The sequence below is a fragment of the Lactuca saligna genome, chromosome 5, assembly GCF_052625555.1.
Source record: "Lactuca saligna cultivar CGN05327 chromosome 5, ASM5262555v1, whole genome shotgun sequence".
Taxonomy (NCBI): Eukaryota; Viridiplantae; Streptophyta; class Magnoliopsida; order Asterales; family Asteraceae; genus Lactuca; species Lactuca saligna.
Genome location: NC_136421.1, coordinates 153,791,916 through 153,802,506, shown reverse-complemented (window position 1 = coordinate 153,802,506; position 10,591 = coordinate 153,791,916). Strand labels below are relative to the sequence as shown.

Sequence of the window (10,591 nt, the reverse complement as noted above, 5' to 3'; positions counted from 1 at the left end):
TGGTTCTTTTCAGGGCACTCTAATGCATAATGACCAAACTTTTCACACCGAAAGCATTTTACTTTGCTTTTATCTGTTTTATAGTCATTTTGGTTTGCATTGCATCCACGGCCACCTCCTCGGCCACGCCCTCATCCTCGGCCTCTCCCTCGGCCTTGACCACCATGACCACTTCTCTCCTTTGAGGTGTTTGACGAGCTCCCCTCGTCGGTCTTCTTGGATCGTGCTGCCCACTCGGCATGAGTAAGCAACAAGTAAGGTCCGTCTCCTTGTTCACCATAACCCCGAAGCCTCTCTTCATGGGTTTTTAAACGAACCACAACCTCTTCCACAGTCATGTTTTTTAAGTCACCAAATTGTTCGATAGATGTTACGATTTGCATAAATCGTAATGGGACGACTCGAAGGAACTTCTTCACAACCGTAATCTCCTCTATTTTTTCGCTCAGAGATCGAATACCAGTTACAATGGTATTCAACCGTATGAAAAAATCATCCACCGATTCACCGTCTTTCATTCGGATAACCTCGAAATTGCTTCTCAAGGTTTGAATTTTAGCCTCCTTTACTCGATCGGCGCCCATGTGCATCATCTTCAGCGTCTCCCATGCTTCTTTAGTCGTGTCCTTCTCAGCTAACATAAGTAGCACGTCCTCCGGAATCGCTTGATAGATAGCCGCAAGAGCCATCCGATCTTTTCGTTCATCCACGTCGTCTTTTTGAATTGCATCCCACACTCCTTGTGCTTGCAGATTCACATGCATCTTTATAGCCCACACCGAGTAATTTAGCTTTGTAAGCATCGGATAGTGTAACGTAACACTGCTGTTCTTCTCGGTTTTTTGAACACCTTCACCTTCGAGAGTTGTCATTCTTGGCATATATTTTGGCATACACTAACCTCGCTCTGATACCACTTGTTGGAATTTATAAAATAATTTGTATGCAAGAAAGCTAAAGTTTTGTGAACAAATATGGGTTTCAGATGTTATCTAAATAAATTGGACGTGCATGGAGATGTTGCTAAAAGGCTATTGTTGATAAAATATTTGAAAGACAAATTACAAAATGGGATATATTCTATCTTTCAAGCCTATGATTCGGCTTCTTATATAAGCTTAAAAATACTAACTACTTGGTAAAAGTAATGGTTAGCTGCAACCAAATTTATTATTCTACCAAATGTATGGCTTATTTTCAAACATAGGAAAAACTAAAGTCACGCCTACAATGAAACAAGGAAGATGTTTCTGACTTTGTGTGTGGTCAGGTTTATATCACAAAAAGTGTCCCAACAAAGAAAAATTGTTGGAATAGCCATTGCTCCTATGGAAGGTTCCCTAATTTAGACATGTTCAGTAAAACTAGCTGGTAGCGAGTAGCTTATAACGTTTTGTTAAACGTTACATGAAATAGTATTTGGATTTGGAGCGTTTTATTTAAAGTAAACGCTAGAAGCTTGTAGTGTTAAACGAGATTTTCTCTTCAAAACAGAGCGTTTTGTTAAACGCTAAAAATTAGAAGCTCTCAAACGATCCATGTCGAACACGCGTCTAGTGGTTCAGCGATTAAAGTGTTTTTTAAGGGGATTTTGTCTTTTTGCTATTTTAGCTAATGATTTGCTGGATTCTTTAAAAAAAAAAAAAAAAATTGGGCTTTAAGGGTTTTTTTTGCTGGTTCTTTAAAAAACTAAAACAAATTCGATTCCAAAAGTACCCTTATATCATCTTAAAAAATTGTCACCTTTATGAAACGAAACAGAAAGAGTACATTCAATTCTGAATACTTTTTTATTCGGTTAAAAGGCATGAAGAAATCCAAGCGATCAAAGGTATCACAACGCAAAGATGGGGTCGATTTGATCAGTAACATACCAGATGCTATTCTTCTTTTGATTCTTTCACGTCTGCCATCCACGAAAGAAGCAATCCGAAGCAGCATTTTGTCGAGACGATGGAGGAATTTGTGGACTGCAATTCCGTCTCTGGATATACGTTACGGAAAGAAATTCAAAAAAACCAAATTCAAAGAGTTTGTATATTGGGTTCTAGCAAACAAAACCGTAGATTTGGATAGGTTTCGTCTTTGTTGTGATGATTACTACAGTATGGCAACAGTCTTGCGGTGGATTCATATGGCAGTCAACAGAAACGTTAAACAACTTGACGTGTCCTTTTATCCCAAGGACGAGACTAAAGCAATCGAATTTCCCCATTGTCTGGTGACTTGTGGTTCATTGGAGGTATTAAGTTTCCATGGAAGTTATATCAGCAGTCGTCGACTAAGTTTGCCAAGGTTTAAGGGGTTTCTGGCACTTAGGTTTCTTAAATTGACCGATGTTGACTTATTAGACGACAGAGTTTTGGTAGAAGATTTTCTCGAAAGCTGCCCATCCCTTGAGGATCTGTTTTTATCGGACTGCGTGTTATGCAAACTTGATCTTCTTTGCATTTCATGTCCGAAGCTCAAGACGCTGAGTATTGACTGTGAAGATGAAGATGGGCGCTGTTGTGACATTAAGCTTTCTTGCCCAAAACTGGTGGATTTGGATTTAACAGGTCATATAAGGTGTAATTCTTTCAATGAACGTCTAGACTCCTTGAAGCAAGCTGTGATTGAGCCTAAATTGGCGGGGAACACCATATCCTTGCTGTTTCCTGGAATTTCTCGTGTGGAATCTTTGTGGATCGACCTTTGCCTCTTCAGAAAGGTTAGATGCGCATTCTCTTTATCCTCATTCATTCATTTTGGTTAGGTAAAAATTTTTTGCAGTGGAATTTAATAGTAAAAGAGTTGACCCAAATCATGATTAAAACTTGATTCTGAAGATTTTGTGGCTAACCACAACTATGGATGACTTCACCATGGATAACTTCAACCAAGTTCTCAAATATTATCCCAAACTGAAGTCTCTCAAGATGAACATTGACAAGGTATTCTCACATCAATTGGTTGTCTTTTTTTTATGTATCACATTCTTGAAGCACAGACAGTTACTCACTTCCACAACTTCCTTAGTGTATTGTTTTGTGCATATTAAATTACTAAGCAATTGAGCCAATAAATAGATTTTTCAAGAATTCATAACACCATAGTAGATTTTCGCACCTCGTATGAAAAACTTATGCTTTTGTTTATTGATCTAGGATTTTCATGGAAAATACCAGTGGTTGGATGAAGCTAAAACAAGGAGAATCTTGAGTAGAGATGTGAAAAGGGTCGAGTTTTTCAAATTCAATGGAGAACAACCGAAACTAGTTATAGACTGGACTATTGATATATTGCTTTTGTTTTTCACTTGGGTCTTGGGGTGATATTGGAGTCAGGTTCCCTCTTTTGAAGAACTGATTTCCTTGGATGCTTTTTGGATTTGGACTTTTGCTTCATTTTCAGTCTTATAAACTAGAAAAATACTTTTTTGGTTTTACAATTTTGTTCATATTCTGCTGTAATAGTTTTTACTTTATTTAGGGCCATTTCAACTATTATAAACCAGTGATTTTAGCGCAAATGCAAAGTATGAGTACGATGTTGTTTTAGAGTCATGTTTTGTGAATTGTGATATTGTTTTCATCGTAATAGAGTATTTTATTTTAAATAATATAGTTTAGAGTTGGTTATGCTGAAGGAGAGTCTTGGGGTTTTGGCTTTGGAAGTTTTATACAAGTCAAAGTACGTTGTTGAAATTGTTGATGAAAATGCAAATGCATTCTAAATTTCTAATTTCTAATGGTAATACAAAAGGGAAATGATACAATAGAATCGATGAGAGGGTATGAGGAGATTTAATTTGTGGCACTTACTCATCAGGGCGAAAAGTTAGTGGGAAATCTCTGCTAGGGTCTTTACCACTTTTTTTATGTGAAGACTTGACCTAAGTCAAACAAGACTCATACTCTATGACGACATTGATGTTAAAATGTGGATGTTTATGTAGTGCTTCCAGTTCCAGCATTTATGATGCGTGTGAGGAATACCTCCAAACCGCTGGAAATTAAGCTAGACTTAAGTATTAGAATTTGTTAAAGTTAATTTACGTATGAATGGGTAGCAATTATAAGTTTTCGGTTATAGAAGTTAAGAACTAACTGTTGCTTTCGAAGGGTATAAAGGTTTGGAACCGGACCAAAAACCGAAGAAGCAGAAACTGATTTAGTGGCGGGGCCGTTGCTGAGAATTTAAATGCCCAGGACAAGCCGGAAAGAAAGGCTCTTAACACTAACATGTTACGAATTAAATTATATAAGCTATACTTTTTTTTAAACGGCAATAAATTTTATAGCAATAGACATAGCAAAATCATGGTATTTTAATAAGTAATGACATGCCGTAAGCTAACTGACGATCCATGAAGCTCTCCTAGCATTCTTGATAGCAAAGATAAACTTTTTGTAGTCTACACTTTCTATGATTTCGTTTCGATAGATATCATCGCTGAACCGCTAACTCTTTATTGGGTCATTGTGGAACGTAAGTAAGATTTCAAAAACTTCAATTTCGAAAAACTTTTTTTTTCCATAGATACTATCGGTCATGGTGAGCGTAAGTCTGATCGATTGATGACTGACCATGTATTGCTTTTGCTTTCTTGTACATGGTGGACCGGTCGATTAGCAGTTTTGGAGTCTGGACTATCACTTTTGATTGGGCTCAAATATAATATATAAAATAAAATTGGACCCCTAAAAAATTTAGGCCCTATGCAGCTGGACCGAAGACCCTGGTTTCGGTTCCGGTAAAGTTCAACCGGGTCAAATGCTCATCCTTATATATATTATTAGAGTGAGCAAAAATCAAAAAGATCGCATAAATCGAAACCGAAACAAAAATCGACGGTTGTGTGTATAGTTTTGCAAATACCCAAAGTTTTCGGTGCAGTGGTTTTGATATATACACCAACAAAAATAAACGAACCGCACACCACAATTATATTAGAGTAAATAAATTATATATTTATATATTTATATATAATAATAGTTATTTAATTAATATTTATACTGTTGGGTTAATCGGATATTAAAGCAAGGATATTTTAGGAAAAAAAAATTATTAAGTTTTTGTGTTTGTTTAGGATTCAATCATAAATAGTATAAATAGGGACTACGTTTTGCCTAACTTGAATTAAGATTTTCCAATAATAAAAGTTTTTGTTTACCAAGTAATCTCAAATTTGTTGTCGTTCTTTTATTCCACTGTTCTTGGGTTGCTTGTGATTAAAGCAGGTTCTACACTTGCAAACCTACACTTCTAAACTTACACTTGGTATCAGAGCGAAGGTTAAAGAGGGTTGGTTCGAGTAAGAGGGGTGTAGGCTTCATCCTTTGATTGGAGGCTTGTTCGGGTGAAAGAAACTAATAGGGGAGGTGTGGAATAAACGAACGGAAGAGATCCGTCAAAGCAGGTGGCTTTGGATTTGGTTTGTTTTGCAGGTGCAAGAAGACGGTACAGCGGGTTGCTTGTTTTCTTGATCGGTGGAATAGATCTTTTTGAACAAGTTTGATCGGAACAGGGTTGAAGCTATAAAAAGGAAGAATAGCGATGAAAGAAGGTTCGATGACATATCAAGTTCCGGTTTTGACTCAAACGAATTATCCGATGTGGGCGGTCAAAGTCAAGTCGATTATGGATGCACATGTCATATGGGAGACAATCGAACCAAAGGCGTTAGGTGAAGCATCGGATCAAAAGAAGTCAAAACAAGCTCTTGCCTTTTTGTTTCAAGCGATACCCGAAGATATGGTGTTGCAAATGGAGAGTTACACCGAACCAAAGAAAGTGTGGGATGGGCTAAAAACACGGTATTTGGGAGTGGATCGGGTGAGAACGGCTCGGCTTGCAACCTTAAAAAGGGAGCTTGAAAGTTTACGCATGAAGGAGGATAAAATGGTTGATGATTTTGTGACAAAATTATCCGGTTTAGCTTCAAAAGCAAGGAGTCTTGGATATGAGCTTGAAGAAGGTGATTTGGTAAAAAGGTTACTAGATTCGATGCCTAAGTCGTTTTTTCAAATCGTGGCTTCAATTGAGCAATGTTTCGAGTTAGATTCAATGTTATTTGATGAAGCGGTTGGTAGATTGAAGGCGTACGAGGAGTGTATAAGAGGAACCGAGAAAGTGGAGGACACTCAAGGTGGGTTGTTGTTGGCTAGTGAGGAAAAATCACATGTTTGCAAGCATTGTGGCAATGGAGGTTCAATTCGGGAAGGCTTTGGACGTGGCCGGGGAACATTTCCAACGGAATAAAAGTCACATTAAATGTTACAAATGTGGTGAGCTTGGTCACTATAGCAACGAGTGTCCTAAATGGGAAAAAGAAGAGGCGGGCCTAATCGAAGAGGAATCGGCGTTGTTTTGAACGAGTGGCTCGTATGACAAATCCGATTAAGGGGGGTGATTGTTGGTTAATCAGATATTAAAGCAAGGGTATTTTAGGAAAAAAAATTATTAAGTTTTTGTGTTTGTTTAGGATTCAATCATAATTAGTATAAATAGGGACTACGTTTTGCCTAACTTGAATTAAGATTTTCCAATAATAAAAGTTTTTGTTTACCAAGTAATCTCAAATTTGTTGTCGTTCTTTTATTCCACTGTTCTTGGGTTGCTTGTGATTAAAGCAGGTTCTACACTTGCAAACCTACACTTCTAAACTTACACTTGGTATCAGAGCGAAGGTTAAAGAGGGTTGGTTCGAGTAAGAGGGGTGTAGGCTTCATCCTTTGATTGGAGGCTTGTTCGGGTGAAAGAAACTAATAGGGGAGGTGTGGAATAAACGAACGGAAGAGATCCGTCAAAGCAGGTGGCTTTGGATTTGGTTCGTTTTGCAGGTACAAGAAGACGGTACAGCGGGTTGCTTGTTTTCTTGATCGGTGGAATAGATCTTTTTGAACAAGTTTGATCGGAACAGGGTTGAAGCTATAAAAAGGAAGAATAGCGATGAAAGAAGGTTCGATGACATATCAAGTTCCGGTTTTGACTCAAACGAATTATCCGATGTGGGCGGTCAAAGTCAAGTCGATTATGGATGCACATGGCATATGGGAGACAATCGAACCAAAGGCGTTAGGTGAAGCATCGGATCAAAAGAAGTCAAAACAAGCTCTAGCCTTTTTGTTTCAAGCGATACCCGAAGATATGGTGTTGCAAATGGAGAGTTACACCGAACCAAAGAAAGTGTGGGATGGGCTAAAAACACGGTATTTGGGAGTGGATCGGGTGAGAACGGCTTGGCTTGCAACCTTAAAAAGGGAGCTTGAAAGTTTACGCATGAAGGAGGATGAAATGGTTGATGATTTTGTGACAAAATTATCCGGTTTAGCTTCAAAAGCAAGGAGTCTTGGATATGAGCTTGAAGAAGGTGATTTGGTAAAAAGGTTACTAGATTCGATGCCTAAGTCGTTTTTTCAAATCGTGGTTTCAATTGAGCAATGTTTCGAGTTAGATTCAATGTTATTTGATGAAGCGGTTGGTAGATTGAAGGCGTACGAGGAGTGTATAAGAGGAACCGAGAAAGTGGAGGACACTCAAGGTGGGTTGTTGTTGGCTAGTGAGGAAAAATCACATGTTTGCAAGCATTGTGGCAATGGAGGTTCAATTCGGGAAGGCTTTGGACGTGGCCGGGGAAGAGGTTGGGGTCCCGGAAAAGTCGAGATGGTGAACGTTTCCAACGGAATAAAAGTCACATTAAATGTTACAAATGTGGTGAGCTTGGTCACTATAGCAACGAGTGTCCTAAATGGGAAAAAGAAGAGGCGGGCCTAATCGAAGAGGAATCGGCGTTGTTTTGAACGAGTGGCTCGTATGACAAATCCGATTAAGGGGGGTGATTGTTGGTTAATCAGATATTAAAGCAAGGGTATTTTAGGAAAAAAAATTATTAAGTTTTTGTGTTTGTTTAGGATTCAATCATAATTAGTATAAATAGGGACTACGTTTTGCCTAACTTGAATTAAGATTTTCCAGCAATAAAATTTTTTGTTTACCAAGTAATATCAAATTTGTTGTCGTTCTTTTATTCCACTGTTCTTGGTTTGCTTGTGATTAAAGCAGGTCCTAGATTTGCAAACCTACACTTCTAAACTTACATATACAACTTGTCCCCTTGATTTTGTCTTATTCGATTCATACAACTTGTTTAATTAATACAGTCTCCTTCAATATGGAGACTAAGTTCTAGCTTGTTCGTATTTTTTAACTTAAAGAACATGTTTCTTTCTAATCATCTAAAATGAATATTTAAATATTAATTTCAAACATGGAAATCTTCGATTAGCAGTTTTAAGTTTAGCTTTATGAATTTAATATATTTATTTGTGGTATTTGATGGATAAATCTAGTCGATGGTTTTCATTATGAACCAAAGCGAACAAGTTGTATAAATTCTGATTTGCCATGGAACAAATTGAAGGAAAGCAACAAAGGATGATTTCTTGGCTATTCCACCTGTCTCACATCGTTGGGTGGGAAACAAATGGGCGGCAATGTAGCATTATAAAAGGACAAGCATACCCAAGTTCGGAACAGAAAAACGTAGTGCATCATTGAAACGGTTGGCTTTTATGAGTTGTTTGGTGTTTTTTTTATTGAGTTAGATTGATTTTGGTATGATTTAATCTGAGTTTGACCTACTTTGGTCTAATTTAGACCGAGTTGGTCCAAGTTTTGAATGAGTTTCAAAGAAAATTTTCCAAAAACAACGCAAACTTATGTGGTTTAAAACCGAACAGGAATCGGAAAAACCACACCTCATCAAAAAACCGCACCGCTTAAAAATCAATACTAGGATGAAAAATATGAATTTGGACAAACCACAGGGACCAAATATGTATTTTACTCGTAAAAGCGAGAGAGCGGGAGTTTTTGATGCGAAAATCCCTTTATGTAAATAGAGAAGCTACGGGTTTTCTTCGAAGAGAACCTTGTTTTGTGCAATTGAAATCCGTTTACTAGTCCGAATAATTTTGTATTCACAAGCATGAAGAAATATGAGCAACCAATGGCATCAAAACGCGAAGATGAGTCGATTTGATAAATGATATGCCAGAACCAGTTCTTCTTCTGATTCTTTCAGGTATGCCATTTACGCGAAGATGACTCGATTTGATAAGTGGTATGTCGGAACCAGTTCTTCTTCTTAGTCTTTCAGGTCTGCCATTTATTGAAGACGCAATTCGAACCAACATTTTGTCCAAAAGATGGAGGTATTTGTGGACTTCAGTCTCCTGTGTAGACATATACTGTTATCAAGGACGTAGGAATCCAGGAAACTTCAAATGAAATAAATTTAAAGAGTTTGTGTACTGGGTTTTAGTAAGCAGGTCCATTGATTTAGATATTTTCCGTTTACGTTGTTCGAATTACTACGGTATGTCTCTTATAGGGCGGTGGATTCACATTGCCGTTATGAAGAACATCAAAGAGCTTGACTTAATCTGTACTCCTAAGGAGGAGGAGGATGTCAAGATGCACCATTGTCTGGCGACTTCCGGTTCCTTGAAGGTATTAAGGTTAAATTTGGATGGATGTGGTCTGATTTTGCCTAATTTTATGGGATTTCCGGCACTTGGGGTTCTTGACTTGACATGTGTTGACTTATTGAAAGATTGAGATTTGGGTGTCGTTTGTTTTTTTGGAAAAAAACCTCTTCACACATCTTATTGTTGCGCAGCGCAGCACACGCGCAATACTTTTCATCTCGCAGCTATTTGTTTTTAGAAGTCTTCGGAGTCAAAAACATTTGTGCGTGCTCTGTTTGGCGCAACACGTGTAATGCATCTTCCAACCTCGTCTTCTTTTTTTCTTGCTAAAATTTTGATTATATGTTTAAATTTTATTTCACCTTTTTTTTTCTTTTTTTTGTTTATTTTAGTTTATTTATTTTTTTTTTCATTTTTTTATATTGAATAATGATAATTTTTTGATAAAATATAATTATTTTTTACTAAAATATATTTATTGTTTTGTTGAAATATCATTATTTTTTTTTTATTGAAATATCATTAATTCTTTCCGAAATGTTATACATTATTAAATTTTCCGTATTAAAAAATTATTTTCAGTTTATAAAATTAGTTTATTTTAATTTTTTAATATGTGCAACAGTATGCAGATGTTAAAAAAAAAACACACTTTTTATTATAGTTTGCAGCCGTTTGGTCAACCTCTTCTACTGCAGAGGGTTGAAGAGATGGTCCGCAGACTTCATGAATTTTTGCTTCAGAAAATCAAACAACACCTTGGTAAAAGATTTTCTCCAAAGCTGCTCATTGCTTGAGGACCTGAGTTTGGTAGAATGCTCGATATGGAAACTTGATCTTCTTTGTATTTCATGCCCAAACCTCAAGAAGCCGAGTATCACTAACCTTGAGAATGAAAGTTTGTGTGGTGGCGTTAAGATTTGTTGCCCATAACTGGTGTTTTTGGATTTAAAAGGTCAAATAGTTTATAATTTTTCCTTTTAATGTTTGGACTCCTTGAAGGAAGGTAAGATTGAGCCTAAATTGATAAGCAACCCCATAAAGTGTGTTTCATGGAATTTCTCATGTGGAATCTTTGTTGATCGACCTCTACTTCTTCTGCCAGGTAGATTCATCTC

The 10,591-nt window shown here is 37.1% G+C and overlaps 3 protein-coding genes across 3 annotated transcripts; all 3 read left to right on the top strand.

The window, feature by feature from the left end:
• The first annotated feature begins 1,765 nt into the window (after positions 1 to 1,765).
• On the top strand, positions 1,766 to 3,504 carry LOC144998127 (F-box/LRR-repeat protein At3g26922-like). The gene is made up of 3 exons (XM_078957943.1): positions 1,766 to 2,710; positions 2,829 to 2,933; positions 3,147 to 3,504. The coding sequence occupies exons 1-3, from the start codon at positions 1,808 to 1,810 to the stop codon at positions 3,312 to 3,314; spliced, it is 1,176 nt and encodes a 391-aa protein (XP_078814069.1). The 5' UTR covers positions 1,766 to 1,807; the 3' UTR covers positions 3,315 to 3,504.
• Positions 3,505 to 5,538: 2,034 nt separating this feature from the next.
• On the top strand, positions 5,539 to 6,243 carry LOC145045851 (uncharacterized). The gene has a single exon (XM_078994152.1). The coding sequence runs from the start codon at positions 5,539 to 5,541 to the stop codon at positions 6,241 to 6,243; it is 705 nt and encodes a 234-aa protein (XP_078850278.1).
• Positions 6,244 to 6,933: 690 nt separating this feature from the next.
• LOC145045849 (uncharacterized) lies at positions 6,934 to 7,758 on the top strand. The gene has a single exon (XM_078994151.1). The coding sequence runs from the start codon at positions 6,934 to 6,936 to the stop codon at positions 7,756 to 7,758; it is 825 nt and encodes a 274-aa protein (XP_078850277.1).
• The last annotated feature ends 2,833 nt before the right edge of the window (positions 7,759 to 10,591 follow it).